This window comes from Physella acuta, unplaced genomic scaffold, assembly GCF_028476545.2.
Source record: "Physella acuta isolate Inbredline_101_S28 unplaced genomic scaffold, ASM2847654v3 ptg000733l, whole genome shotgun sequence".
Taxonomy (NCBI): domain Eukaryota; kingdom Metazoa; phylum Mollusca; class Gastropoda; family Physidae; genus Physella; species Physella acuta.
In genome coordinates, this window is record NW_026732251.1 from 235,668 (window position 1) to 251,942 (window position 16,275).

Here is a 16,275-nt window from a genome sequence, read left to right on the forward strand (position 1 = left end):
TAACTAACCCCGCACGTATTCCAACATCTTTGAATGACAATGCCACCCGTATGACATGATGTAGGAAATGACAATCCCACCCAGGTACAACTAATTCTTGTACAGGTGACTAATCTCAAACTAATCCCCCACCCCTCTCCCTAGCCTACAGGTAACAGTTACCTGTACCAGGACAAACATGATCTAAGAAGTAAGGCAGGACTGTGTAGGAATTTCCTTACTGCTAATACTGCTATTCATCACATTCTCTCCAATTGTAGCAAGTCATACCAAGCCCCTGTTCTGTGAAACCAGATACCCCACTGTTGAATGGTTGTCTCCCCTCAACTTAAGAGTAGTTGTCCCCCTTTAAACATAGAATAGCTGTTACCCACTTCACAAAATATATCATGGTATTATATCGTTTATTTAACCAGTTTTCATATAACAAGTTGTCTAGCAGTTTTTGAGTTGTTCATTGGGTTTTTTTTTTAAGATCATAAATTTTATAATTTTATTAGTATATTTTCTTAAAAAATAAATATATAATAATTCCATTTTACATGAATGTGTCCTTAAAGGTAAATATATGAAATCCCAACTTTAACGTTTTTTTTTAATTTGTCATTAAGGTTAAATATATGAAATCTTAACTTTGACTTTTTTTTTGTGAATGTGTAAATATATCCAAATTTAAACATTTTTGTTCATGAATGCATCCTTAAAATTAAATGTATCGACGGACTCACCTGCCTCACCTGAGTGGTCTCTCCTCCCCAGCCAGTGCACAGTTATGTGAACGTCCATGTAAACAACCAACAGCACAGACTCTCTGGCCAGAGCTACGAGTCCGGCGTCTCGTCCAGACAGAGCTACCACAGCACGTCCAGTTCCAGCCTAGGTAGCCTGGACCGCTTGGAGGAGCCAGGCTACACATCCACAATCAACGTCGCTCAGCTTTTCCAGGCAGGAGTGCCTGTAAGTACCTGACCGTTGTGGTTACTGACAACATTCCCTGACTCTCATGTTTTACTGACAACATTCCCTGACTCTCATGTTTTACTGACAACATTCCCTGACTCATGTTCTACTGACAACATTCCCTCTAAGTAGCTGCCTGTTGTGGTCACTGACAACATTCCCTGACTCTCATGTTTTACTGACAACATTCCCTGACTCATGTTCTACTGACAACATTCCCTGACTCTCATGTTCTACTGACAACATTCCCTGACTCTCATAGTTAACTGACAACATTCCCCCTTAATACCTGGCTGTTGGAGTCACTTACAACATTCCCTGTGACTGAACCACCAGGTTACAACAACTGCACCACCATACAGCTCAGAGGGAACATTGTTTACTGACTATGTGGACTAATGTTGACCTGTCCTTGTGTTTTTAACACTGACCAGATCGTAAAGTTAAATTGACCCTAGATTTTACAAGATCAACTGTGACCAATTTAGGTTTATACACTCAGATTATACATTCAGCCTGGACATTTTACAATCTAGACATATCAGACAGGTTGCTGAACTGTTTTTCTAGTCTTTCAGCGTAATCCATCCATGTTAATTTTTGTAATCAATTATTTCAGGATAACGAGGTACTCCATGCCTGGCTTCATGACCTGGGATATGTGGATTACTACCCACTTTTTCTTCAGGCAGGCTACGACATGCCAACAATATCTAGAATGACCCCTGAAGTAAGCCATTTCACTTTCTTACATAAAAAAAGTTGAATTAAATATTAACACAAAAATATTCGTTTCAAATCATCACATCATTTAAATATTATTTCTTTAAAATTTATTTAAAAGTGTAGTTTTAATGCAGTCATAAATTTCTTGTTTAAAAATTATCTTAAATAAAATAATCTTCAAACTCTTTATAATTAAAACAATTTTTTTCTCTATTTATTTTAAAATGTAAGTAAAATTGTTTTGTTTTACGAATGTGCAATGTAAATTTTTGCCTCAGGACCTGACGGCCATTGGCATCACAAAGCCGGCCCACAGGAAGCGGCTCAAAAGTGAGATAGCTCGGCTCAACATACATGATGGCATACCTGACTACAGACCTGTAAGTACTTGGGGTTCAGGGGTTTAATGGTACTGGGGTTCACTTGGTAGTGGGTCTGTTGAGTTGGTGCTTTGTGATTTAATGGTTTAGAGTTTCACAAGTTAAAAGTGTTAGGGTTTAGTTGTGTTTAGGTTTAGTTGGTTAAGACTAAGTTTTCTGTGGTTTTGTAGTTCAGTTAATTGGTACATCAATTTTTAGTTCAAAACTCAATAGAAATAGATTAGGATCTTACATGGGTATACAGAATTATTGCATATTGCACAATTTTCTAAACATGAATAGTTTAATAGTTTGAACTTTTTTGGGTAGAATATTTCACAGATATTAAAGTGTTGGACAGAGTATTTTAATCATTTTTACTTTGCTGGACAGAATGACCTGATGGAATGGCTCCACCTTCTAGGACTGGGCACCTACTTGGACATCTTATGTGGCCAGGGTTACGACAACATTGATTATGTCACAGACATCACCTGGGAAGATTTGGAGGAAATTGGCATACAAAAATTGGGTATGTTGGCTTTTTGTTAGGCTCTGTGGTGTTTGTTGTTGATTTCTGGTCTTATTTCTCAAACCTGTACCCAAAACATTTTTTTAAATTTATTTAAACTTACAGCTTAAAAAATATTCATAGATGATTCATTTTAAATTTAATATAGTACTTTTTTTATAAATAGCTGCTTGAGATTTTTCATTATATTTAAATTATGGACAAAGGGGTAGATTTAAAAAACAAGTTAACATTAAAATTCATAATAAAAACTACCATAACACATATTTATTTATTTTTGGGGGGGAAAAAATTAATCTCACACTAATATATTTTTGCTGCTTAAAAATTAGCATTCTTTGCAAGTTTAATCTTAAGATAAAGAAGTGTTAATGAAATTGGAAAAAAAAAATTTTAAATCTGCTAAATAAGAATTTTTTGTTCTTTAGAAAAAATGTTAAAATAAAAAATGTATATCATAAAAATAATATTCATAATCCAAATAAATCTGATTTATAAAAACAAAATGTATTCAAGTAAAAAAAAAAATATTTTTTTTACATAAAATACAAATATTCATTCACAAAAAAAAATATAATTTTTTACATAAAAACAAATATTCAATCACCAAAGAAATATAATTTTTTACATAAAAAATATTCATTAAAAAAAAATGTTGAAAGAAGTAACCCAGCTTTGGATGTCTGGCCTTATCTAAACGTCTTGGCTTGTGCCAGACAGCTGTTGATTTAAACATCCAGACCAACATAGTTTATGGCAACCTTTGAAAAGATAAACTTGAAATAATTGAGCTATTATTGTTTGCCATATTTCAAAAACCTGGCATTAGCCTAGCTGTTTTACAAGGAGCTCCATTGATAGCTGCACTGTAATGGTGAGGCGCTAGGGGAGGTAATTCTCAAGGGAGGTAATGTGTGCTGTAGTACAGTCCCTTGATGAAGACTTGTAAGCTCATTAGTGGGGATTAACCAGACTGGGGTCTGTAAACTTTAATTGGAACAGGACATTTTTAACCTGTTTCTATTTCAAGTGCATTTTTTAACTGGCAAGGTGGCAATGTACCAACTAGGAAATAGGAGATTTTTAAATTAATTTGACACTTTGTAAAATTGTTTCTTCGCATGAAGCTGACATTTTTATTGTTGTTATACTTTAAGCTTATAATCCATCCCCTAATGTCACGTTACCTGTTACCTGTGTTATGTGACTTATCCTGTTACATGAGTGTAAACTGACCTTTTTTTTTCCCTGTCTAATGTGCTGTAATTCATCTGTGTAGTTGTGAGGTACCCAGATTGAGAAAAGAAATGCCTGTTGCTAACAATCTATTTATAAATCTCCTCCCCACTGTGGATCTGAGCAGTAGGGGTTTGAACCCAAGTGTAAACAAAAGTGCTCTGTTTATTCACTTAGTTTATAAACTTCTCATTGTTTCCCTCCGCCTGATGTGTAAGAGATTAAAGCAGGGGGGCTGCATATAACAAGAGTTAGCGTTCTTGCCTTTAACAGAGTTAGTGTTCTTGGGCTTTACCTGGGCCTGTACTGTAATAATTAGGTGCAGTATTTAAAGGGGGCATGCAGCAAGGGCTGTAACTCACTTGGGATGTGATATTTTCTCAAGGTGGATGTGCTCTTTTGTCTGGCACTTGGCATTTCCTTTTGTGTACAGTGGCAGAAATAGCAGCAAGCCGCCAGTTGTAAATCTTGCTTGAATTTTTGCTTTAGACTGGTTTTCAATGCTGATTTCGGCATTGAGACCATCCACTGTTACAGTTCAGATTTCTGTGTTGAGTTTCTGGTGTGTTGAAGAAGAATCAGTGGAAGGTTAAACAGAGATGTGATTATGTTTTTATTTTGAGTGAAACTACAGGAGCTAGTGCATTGGTTCTAACTTTTGGACTAGTTTTTGTTTTATTAATCAACTTTCTACTGTAAGTTCATGATAGAACAAATGAAAGTTATTTTATAATCAATTCTACTTGTAATTAGATCTATAAGCATTTCATAAAAATTCACTTGGCCCATGATTTTCTTTTACAGCATAAAGTTACCAAAAAAATTGAATATGTAATAAGAACTTAGTCTAGTTGTTATTGAAATAATTGTGTACAGTTAAATTGCGCACAATTTTAAAGTTCGCTTTTAAATAAACAACAATGTCAAAGAATGTGTAATTGTTTTTTTTTGGAGGTGTCCATAGGTGACATGACATTCAGAGGGGTAAGGTGATTCAGGCTTGTGTTATGTGTAATGAAGGCAAGAGAAAGAGTTAGTGTGAAGTCACTTAAGCATTTTTAAAAGTAATTTTTAACTGAATTTGTACATTTCTCAAAGGTAGTTTTGTAAACTAAATAAAATGATCAGATAATCTGGATACAGCTTAGGTATCAGTTTTCTAAATTCCTATATTTTTAAAAAAATATTTTTGGGTTGGATATACTAAAGTGTAGCATTATATGGAGAGGGCTCTTACTCTGTGTTGTAATGTGTAACAATGAGGTGTGGGGAGGGAGGTAAAAATCATCAAAAAATAAAACATGAAGTTGCTAATGGATTACACCTGACTATCTCTACGTCACTCATACAACAATGTCACCAACAAATATTTAACAAAGACTTAGCCTTTCCACTGTCAGTTAATTATTTTTGTATTTTTCTTCTTTGTGCAGGTCACCAAAAGAAAATTATGTTGGCTATTGACCGCCTGAAGAGGATCACTTCTGGGGTCAAGCGTCTGTCCACCGTAGATGGAAGAACAGCTTCATTAGAGCTACTGGAGCCCCCTCCACCAGCTCCCCCCATCACAGGGAGGTGGTCAGGCGGGGAGATCTCCTCCAGCCCCCAGCACATCTACGACGGGGCGCTGGGCGGGGCCAGGCCCAAGAAGTCACCGTCAGGGGACAGTATCAGCACCACCAGCAGCGGAAACAGTGGGAGCAGCGCAGGCAGCGGGGCCCACAGTGGCGGAGCCGGCGGGGAAATGAGAGTGATTCCACTGCCCAGGGAAGACGCAGGTTTAGCAGGTGCCATCCCGTACAGGCACAACTCTACAGGCAGTGTGGGCAGCTTGCAGCCGGACGTCGTTGCCATCCAGGTCAAGCGGAACATGCGGTCAAGCACTTCTGAAGACAAGCGTGACCATAACGGTCAAACTCTGATGTACCACTCCTTCCAGGGTCCAATGAGGAGGTCCTCGGATAACGACGTCTTTAATGATAATCCAGGGGACATTGATAACACCCACTACCAGATACTACCAAACTCTGTGGTGGACAAACGTAAACCCATAGCTAAAGTCATCGGTCAGCCTGAAGCAGAAAAGCATGAATCGGAAATTAATTCCGATGGAAACAAGGTGTATTTAACCAACGCAGGCCCAAAAATTAACAATAACAACAATGCTCTGAGAGTGGAAACAGGGGAGCATATCTACGATACTCCCCAAATTTCTCAGAAGTCTCCCAAGCCCTCTCTTGCCCCGTATAGCGGAAATGGCAACATTTCTGATTCCTTGCACGTCATCACAGTTAGTGACCCAAATTTTCCATCGTCCAATCCTGTATCTCCGGGAAGTAAAGGAGGCAAGAAAATACCACCTCCTCCACCAAAACGCACACATTCTATCAGAGAGGAGACGACTCCCTTGTCCCAGAGTGCACCTGGCTCACCAAGCAGACATCCTCTGGCACCGACTACCATCACTGTGTCAGCGTCGGTCCACCCACATCCTACGACTATCATTGCCACCAAGCAGGCCCCTCCTCCTGTCATGCAGAAGCCACAGAAGCCTCACTCACCAGCTGTGGCTAGCAAGTTTCAACAGCAGCTGCAACAGGCTCAACAACAGCTGCATCCACAGCAACAGCCCCTGCATCCGCAGCAACAGCTGCATCAACAGCAGTTGAACCAACAGCACCTGCACCAGCAGCAGATTCACCAGCAACAGCAGTTGCATCAACAGCAACAACAACAGCTGCATCAACAACAGCTGCATCAACAACAACAGCTGCATCAACAACAGCAGATGCATCAACAACAGCAGATGCATCAACAACAGCAGTTGCACTCCCAGCAGCCTCAACAACAGGTTCTACCTAACCACCAGAATCATCCACAACAACAGCCAGTCCTGCCACAACAACAGGTCTTACCCCAACAACAAGTCCTACCCCATCAACAGGTCCTACCCCACCAAGTCCTCCCCCACCAGCAAGTCCTACCCACCCAACACCATCTAAATCCTGTACAACAGCACCCAGCACAACTTATCCCTCCAGTTGCTCAAAAACCTGTTTCACCCAAACCTATTCAGCCACACAAGATGATCATTGCTGCCCCGCCCACCCACGGCTCCCAGGGCCAGGCTCAAGCCCCGCCCCAACAACCAGCCGTGTTTGCCAAGCCCAAAGTCTCGGCCCTACAGCCCCACGTACAGCAGCTGATTCAACCCAAGTCACCCTTGCCCACCAAGTCTCCTCTTGCGTCCACAGTGACCAATGTGCCTAAACAACAGCATGTCCTGCCTCATCCATCCCACACCCAGCCCCTCCCTGGTCAGCAGCAGCAGCAGCCCACAGTACCACCCCAGCATTCAACACCTGCGGCTGGACCACCCCAAGCCCAGGCGTTTGCCAGCTGTGTTAAAAGCTTATCTGAGAAGTTTGGCAAACAGAACGAGGAAGAAGACCAGTTCCCTGACAACGTGTCCACCGACAGCGACGACTTCCCACCACCGCCGCCTCCAATAGCCATGGACATCATCACACCAAAGATCCACAACTACGGCATCCCATCCTCCAGAGACAGGGGAAAACCAGACTTCTGCATCCACCAACGAGACTACGCCAATAAAACCAGACCTAACCCTGGCAGAAATTTCATCCAGCCAACCGGCCACCAGCGCCCTACAGGTCACGTCATGCCCGTCGCCCCCATGACTAAATCAATGACTGAACACAACCCAGCCAGCGCAAGTGTCCAGTTGCGGAAAGCCGCGATCCTCTCCTCAACTAACTCACCTTCTGGGAGTGACCTCGAGCGCACGCCTGAACCGGACAGCGTTCACGCCATCAGTAACGACAAGCGCAGTGAGTCCACAACCAGCTTTGAGTCCAACTCCTCCTCGTCTAGCGTTGACTCTAACACCTTGCCTTTTGCCAATGAGAACGTAGGTACAATCAAACAACGAGCTGCCAACACAAAGCCCTCCATCGTCCAGTCAGTGGACATGGATGGCGGACAGCGCAATGTTGACCTTAACTCTGATATTTTTGAGAAGGAATCTCTAAAAACTATGCCTGGATACTCTAGCTCATACCCTCAGCATGTAAACATGGCTGCAAGCGACTCCTCTAGGTCCGTAGTCTACAATGGCAGTCCTCAGAGCCCCCGTACACAACACTATCAGAAACAGCTTAACCCTACAGGTAACTTTCTCTTATTTTACCTCAAACTTAATTACCTTTTATTTGTTTTTTCTTTAGTTATGTTGTTCAGTACTAAAGACTTAGACCACTTTTTCTAAATGCTCTGCCTTTATTTTTTTTAATATTTATTTTTACATTGAATATATGTCACTGTTTTGAATAAGTCTAAAAAAGTCTGATTTATATATGAATAAAAAAAAATTTAATTTATTGACAGTTTTTTAAAAAGAAATTCGACAATTTATAGTATTATAAAATTATTTATAGTATATAAAATACTTATCTCATTGAATCTTGTTTAGAAAAATAAAATTTTAAAATTGCTCCAAAAATATTATCAACTCTGTTAAACCGATTATATAAGTGTAGTTAAATTTCTGTAACAATTTGTTCAGGTGCAGTTAGGCCGCCAGTACCAAACAAGAAACCAACTCTGAGTCCAAAACCATCCAGGACAGGTGTGGAGACATCTACACCACAGCAAACACCTGCTGCAGACAGGTAATGTTTTCACAACTGTAATTAGTACGATATTTTAGCAGTCTCCAGTTCCAATCCAAAGGCTCGAGTCTGTAGGACGTACCTGACTAAAGGTATGGGTATAGTGCTGACCACACTATCCCCTTGTATACTGAGGTGATTAAAACAGGTGAACTCTACTTCATCTGCCCCCTGTCTTGAGCACCAATGGGATAAGATGATGATGATAATTATTTTTTAAATATTTTTTATAAGTGTAACATTGTGTTTTCTTAATTTTTAAATTGTTTTTTTCAAGTTAACCATGTAGACCTTTAATTTAAAATATACCCCCATATAAAAATAGCAATTTAAAAATCTGTTTATTCTGATCTATCTCCATATAAAAGTATCTTTTTTTCCCTAATAAACATTGTATATTCTAGCTGCTTGTAAAAAAAAAAGGGTTTCATCAACTAAATTAACCTTGTATCATCTACTTCCTCTTTCACCAGCCAAAAAGCCCAGAGTTCTGGCAATGTCCTGAGTGATATTGATGACATGCTGCAAGGCCTGACAGACGAGCTGGACGCCATGTTGGAGGAGGAAATGGCCAGCTGATGACCAGGTGTCCCCAAGCTTAGCTTTAATATCTGTCTTCATTTTTGGATCTGATTTATTCTTCATCACTCCAGTCTTATTCAAGCTTGCATTTCGTCTTCATTATAAAAATATGCTATAGTTGAATATGTTGTAGATTTGTAAAGCTGTTAGATGGATAATTTATTTATCTTCCATTTTTTAAGCTGATCTGTTTGATTCACAACTAGTTCTCTTTTTTTTTTTTACTGGTACATCAAGTTTTAAACAAGAGTTGATTTTTTTTTAATTAGAAGACTAAGGTAAACTTGTTTTTATTTAATCTGTTGAACCTGTGTTGCTATTTTAAGACATGATCCCATTGTGATTACTGAATGATTATCTGTGTGTGTGGTTTACTTCACACTCTGTTGTAGATGTTGTAGGGGGCTTCCACCAGTTTTATTTTAAACTTATTTTAAAAACTATCCATACTCAACCTTTGTTGAAGGCCTAAAAGGCCAAATGAAATTAATTTTATTTGAATAGATTTTATGTAATGAAATTGTTAGATTTTTTAAAATATACACAGGAAAAATATGCAATAGTTTTTTGTTTTAAATATCAAAATGATAAATTTAAAAAAAAACAACAATGGCACTCTAGATCTACCTCACCTAAAGACATTATCCTCTATTTTTTTTTTTCATTTTTCTAAATTTGTTACTCTAAAATTTATGTGACAACAAATTAGACTTAAAATCTTAATTTTGTTCACTAATGAATCTTTACAGTCGGTAACCATTATCTATTTTTCTGAAATTCGAAGCCTGTTTAAACTTTATTTTTTTTAACACAAACTTGAATACCACTATCATTAGATACTTAAATTTCTATTTTAGTTTTCTTTGGATAATAGCATGAAGTAAACTTAAAATTGATCTATGCCAGTATTTTTACTTAAAAATTATAATGTCTTTTCATCTATTGTTTTCTGTTACTTTTTTAAATGTTTCGAGCATTACAGATTTGTTTATGTGTAATGAAGTTTAAAAAGTGACAAGCATGTGTGTAATGACGTTAAAAAGTGAGAAGGATGCGTATAATAAGAAAATGTCATATATCATCAGGTTTCGTCTTGTTTTCTTGGAATGAATTCTCCCGCTGTGTTCGTCATAGTGTGGCCATTTATTCCGCTGCTTGTAATCTAGTTTTAGTACAAGTATCTTTGATGGTAATCATTTCTTTTTTTTTTTACTTCATTCTGTAAATGTTTAAAAATTAGTTAACACTTGGAAAATGTTTTTTTATTTACAATTCGCCAATCAGATTTTATGTTATACTTATTATAGTTCACAAAAAGCTAGTGATATTCAGTACATAAAGTGGCAGTTGGCCAAAATATTTGAAATGTCGAAGTTGAGAATTTTGTCTGTGTGCCACTGATGTTTGAACCTGCAACTGTTGTTTTACTTTGTTCATAATACATCACATGTCTCAGGACAACATCCTTATCATCTGTCTCGGGTTGGGTCATGACCCGCACTTAGCCCTAGTTGAACTAGCTTCATCATATAACGAGTCCTTTTCAGGGACATAGAAAGTAGAATCAGCTTGTGATCCTTTTTTTTTTTTTGCAGAACTAGTGGGTTTTTTCATACATACTACACTCATCATCATTCATTATTGCAAATATTTTATCTTTTGTCCAAATTTCTCTTCAATTTGTTTTTTTTTTGTTGTAAAAACCAATCAACTGTAAATGGATCTGTGTAATTTAAAAAGTGTGATAACAGTTGAACCACACTGTACAGATGTTTTTTTTGTTCCTGGATGTAACGTACAGCACCTGAACTCACAGGTGTTGACAGGTGTTTTGTTGTTTTAATCTAATCACCTAATGATGAAAAGACCTTGATATCAAATATCAGTACATTAATGTTTCCAATAATCAAGTAACCTTATCTAATATTGTTAATCAAAAGCTTTATTTATTGTTTTTCATCATAATTGTTTGTATTATTTTACTGTCGTTAGGCCAACATATTAAAAATTGTTTTAAGACTTATGTTTTATTCTGCTTTGGGGGAAAGCTTTGAAAGAGATTTAGACTTCAAAGTGATAGTTATAATTTGCATGTCTTAAATTTGTCATACACAAATGATCTGACCACGGACAGCTAATTTCTGTTAGAGATAGTCTACCAAATGCTCTATTACACTGTTTACCCTCCTTATGGATTCAGCTATTTAGTACTTACCAGTTTTTGCAATATTCCTGTTACCAAGTTAACTTGAGCCCTACTTCATCTACCCCTTGGACCATCAGGTCTGAAAGAATATCACAATAAAAGTTTATTATATGCATGTATTTGTTTTTTACTAAACAATACAAGCACATTTTACAGTTGAAAAAAATATTTCTTAAAAATAATTATTCAATAGACTTTTTCCCCTGATGAACATAGTTGGTGTGAGTTAGTCTATTACTGCACATCAGTTCAGATGAAATAAGAAGTGAATTAATTATAATGTGTATGGTCTAGAGATCTGAGAAATCAGTTTATTTTATCCACATTAATCGTTGGAATAGACAACAAATTCTTGTCATGTGTACAAAATGTGTGTAAATAATGGTTTCTCAAGATGAAACATTTTTTTTTTTATTTGTTTCATAAAACTAATCAGTTACTTTGTTCTTGTGAATGCAAGTTTTGAATATTTCAAGCAGAAGTGCAATTATGCATCAGTCTAAAAATGTGCATGGACCATTTAAATCAATTATATTTATATTTTTCTAAATGTTCCAATTTGTGCATGCAGGAATTAGACAGGGTAAAAACTAAATATTTCTGTACTTACATTTTTGTGTCAAAAAGTTAGCAAAATTGATTTTGGATGTCAACCGCTAATAATAAATAAGTATGGTAAATTAAAGCAAATTAATTTTTACGCTTTGAATGTAGTTTGACGATGTCGTAGCTGTTGTAGGTATACCCATAATGCATTTTTTTTAAATATATAATTTTTTATTGGTCATTATGAAAGTGTTGTCTTATCTAAATATAGAACCATTTGTTTTAAAACCAACCACAGGCAAAGTTTTGTGGTTTGAATTCTGTGTACACTTGTAAACTTCTGTGTTTTCTCAATCACAGTTTTGAAATGAGAAGATTCCTCCTCTCTGTATAACAGTTGGTACTGTTTCATAGTACTGCTGGGATATTTCATGTTTTCTTCTATAGTGTCTCTTTCTTGTGGTATCTTTCTTTTGGCTGTGATTTAAACCAAATGTTCTGTTTGAATATTTGAAATAGGAATGCATTTTTGTTTACAACAACAACACACGATTGATAGTAATGTGGTTGTAAGTTGAATTGTAGTTAGATGACCTTTAAGTTAAGTGATAGTTTAGATTATTGTAAAGTGAAACTTAAACACTTAAAAGAAAATAATAGTTACAAAAAAAAAATGAACTGTGATCTTTGGCAGCAATCAATTTTCTTTTACATACCAATAGGACTCTAAACATGGTGTCCATGGTTTGATAACTTTTTTAAAAGATTCTATCATAATAGGTAGCACTTGGTGATCCAGGAATATGTGTGATACAATGTTTTGAATTATTTTAGTGCACAAAATAGATCATTTGTTAATTCAGCAGCAAATGAAATAAAAAACAAAAATGGCACCCTATTAAATCTACAGTTCTTAACCGTGTAATTTTTTATCTTTTACATATCATTATCTGTCTAGAATACATTTTTGTGCACTGTTGATAAATGTGGCAATGAATTTGTTTAAATATTACTATGTAAATAATTATTTAGGATAGAATAATTATTTGATTAATTCAATCTTGTTTGGTTGTTCATTTGACTCAGCAATGTACATGTACTGAAAATTTGTTTTCTTAAATATACATTTTCTGTCATTTCCAAAAAAAAAATTGCTTGTGTAGGATAACTCTCAATCTTCATTTCATTACATTACGCTGCATTTGCATCAGCAATTGAACATTGGAAAATTAAAACATTTTGAATAATGAATAATTGTTTTGTTTTCTTAATGTTTCTTGTTTGGTTTTTCAAGGCTGATGAAGAGTGAAAGACTACTCACAAACATGTTTGCAACCAAAATTTTGATAAGAATATATTTCCTCCCTTCTGGTCCAGCTATGGTGAATATTGAAAGACTACTCACAAATTCGTTTGATAACATTTAGATAACCATATTCCCTATAGTCCTAAACGTTAAATAAGTCTTTATTTAGTTACCTGTTTTTTGTTTATTTGTGGGATGTGGCTATTCGAGTAACTTAAATTTGATCCACTTCTTATAGGGCAATTTTGTGCATGAATTTCTATGACATATATAAATAAATATATATATATATATATATATAGGGGGGGGCAGAGGCGTAGCGACCCTTCTCGGGGACAAACTTTCGATTTGCACCCCCCCCCCCCGCCCCCCCTCGCTACGCATCTGGGGGGGGGGTCATCCATAAATGACGTCACGCTTTTTTGGACGATTTTTACATCCCCCTCCCCTCCAGTCACACATCGTCACAAAAAGCCAGACACCCACCTTCTAAAATGACGTCAATACCTCAGCCTACAACCCCCACCCCCTCAAAATTGCAGTTTAATTTTTCTTAATACGACATTTTTCCAAAATCTTGTCTGAACTCTGTCAACATAGAGTATTTTAGTCAATTCCTTTTACAATTTATTAAAACAGTTTTCCGAAACGCGAAATGGCGGCTAAAATTCGTTTTCTAACATTGCTTATTTATGATGCAAAAGTATGACGGCACACTATCTGAACCCCCTCCCCCCCCCCCCATCACACACCGTCACAAAATTACGGACCCCCCCCCCTCGCCGAGTTTGATGTCATTTATGGACGACCCCTGGGCCAGACGTCTATATATAATTTATGTCACGTCTACCGAAAATTATCTTCACACAACATTTGGTAGGCTAGAAACAGTGTTTCTTCCAGACTTTTTTCTCCGGGGGGGCACTTGAAATCTTCGGGGGGGCGGTAAACTTTCTTCGGGGGGGCGGACACTGTTAAAAGTATATATTTTCTATATAAATTATATAAATTTCATTTCGTTCGGGGGGGCGGTAAAAAATTTTCGGGGGGGCTTCGCCCCCCCGAAGAGATGCCTGGAAGAAACTCTGGCTAGAAATAACAATGTATGCCTAATGGGCCGAACTCTGGTAATTGCTAATAGAATGGTATTAATAGACCTGCTGCGATTTATTGCACAAACCTTTAAAATTTAAAAGGTATTTTTAAATTTAAAATGAAAACAGCTGTTTTTTTAATTATTTTTTTTTTATTTTTAAAAAAGAGTATTGAACATCGATCAATGAATTTAACAATATCACAGGCAGAGTTTCTTCCAGGCATCACTTGGGGGGGGGGGGGGGCAGACTTTCTTCGGAGGGGGGGGGGGGCGAAAGTCTACCGCCCCCCCCCCCCCCGAACGAAATGAAATTTATATAGAAAATATATACTTTTAACAGTGTTCGCACCCCCCCCCCCCCCCTCCGAAGAAAGTCTGCCCCCTCCCCCCGAAAATTTCCAGTGCTTCCCCGGAGAAAAAAGGCTGGAAGAAACACTGATAAGGTTAACTATAATTTTCAAAATTAATTAGCGACCAGCGATGCTTTCGGCTAAATCAAGTCGTCTATCATTTAAATTTAACAGGAGCTGTATTAATCCCTACGAGCTGACCCGCGACGTACCATACGCCGCTATCTAGTTGTTTTACTTCTACTTATCGACAATTCATAATTTGTGAATTCCTCACTACCCCACCCCCTGCCTCCCCCACCCCACCCCGCCCAGTGAAAGCAGCCGTTTACAGACGACAATGAAAATAAAAAGCAGGACTTACTCTCTTCCCTTAGTTTTAAATCGTTTAAAAACTAAATTATCTGCCCCTAATAGCCATCACTTATTCGAACCGGGTCTACTATTGTAAACATTCGGGGTGAACCATAGCTCACCTCACAGGCGGGCGGGGATGAGGGTGGTGGCTAAGTTGCGTGGTGTCTCGTATGGTCTCCATGAAGGGAATTGTATATAGACGAGCCGACCCGCGGCATATCATACGCCGCTATATAGTTGTTTTATTTTCTACTTTTCAGTAATTCATAATTTGTGAATTCGACAGTGCCAATGCTGCCACTGAAAATATCTGCTTTCAAACACTATCAGTAGGTCGTTAAGGACGATACTGCCCTCACCCTCCTTTCCCCCAACCCCTACCCTACACCCCCCCCCCGTGAAAACAGCCTCCTCTTAGTTACCTCCCCTAAGTTTAAAATAGTTTCAAACTAAATTATCTGCCCCTAATAGCCGTCGCTAAACCCGGCTCTACGACTGTAAACATTTAGCGTGAACCACAGCTCACCAGACCATGTAGGGGTGGGGGTGGTAGGGAGCGCGCTTACAACTTGTTTTCTAGCGTCTCCCAGAAGAGAATTTTATATATATATATATATATATATATATATATATATATATATATATATATATATATATATATATATATATATATATGTATAGATTTATATTATGATGATTTGTTTTTATAATTTTGCAAAGGGGAACGACTCAAATAATATTTTTGACCTTATCTCTGCTTGGTTATTTCCGCTTATATTTTAAAAAAATATTTTATTTAAAAATAAGGGGGGGGGGGGGGAAGAGACGCCATAATAAAAAATTATTCTGAATGTTTACAAGCTTTTATTTTACTTCAATTCCGCGTGCTTTTGTACGTATTGCTTCGTCATGGGTCGAAACTTGCGAGCGAAATTTCAGTCAATTCTACCGGGCCGATGTCTTTCAAACTTGACATGTACGCTAGGTGACCGCCCTCAACAATTAAATATGACAAAATTTTGCTTAATTAGATGTATAATTAATTTTAAATTGATGAACATTTTCTTATTTTTGTTCGCTATTTGTCCAGGTTATTATACACTCATTATTAATGTTCATTCAGTGCGCAATTCTTTTTTAAGCGAAGCGATTCTCTTCTATTGACTTTTGATAAAAAATGTTAAAAACGCTTTTCGTTTTCATTATTTAAATAGCCATGTTGTATCATATACTTAATTAAAATAATTTATTATTTCTTATATTTATTAAAACGTTAGTGCTATTACTAATTTTTTTTTAAGCATTAGTCATAATAAACCCCGCGAGGA

The 16,275-nt window shown here is 37.1% G+C and overlaps 1 protein-coding gene across 4 annotated transcripts in view; it reads left to right on the forward strand.

The window, feature by feature from the left end:
- LOC131950075 (uncharacterized) overlaps positions 1-13,081 on the forward strand; it is a 178,245-nt gene extending 165,164 nt beyond the window's left edge. For all 4 annotated transcript variants that reach the window (XM_059312111.1, XM_059312114.1, XM_059312115.1 and 1 more), the window contains 7 exons: positions 760-957; positions 1,580-1,690; positions 1,965-2,066; positions 2,439-2,577; positions 5,247-8,003; positions 8,399-8,504; positions 8,978-13,081. In XM_059312111.1, coding sequence (XP_059168094.1) covers positions 760-957; positions 1,580-1,690; positions 1,965-2,066; positions 2,439-2,577; positions 5,247-8,003; positions 8,399-8,504; positions 8,978-9,083 — 3,519 coding nt within the window. In that variant the 3' untranslated portion in view covers positions 9,084-13,081. The remainder of the gene's footprint in view (positions 1-759; positions 958-1,579; positions 1,691-1,964; positions 2,067-2,438; positions 2,578-5,246; positions 8,004-8,398; positions 8,505-8,977) is intronic.
- The last annotated feature ends 3,194 nt before the right edge of the window (positions 13,082-16,275 follow it).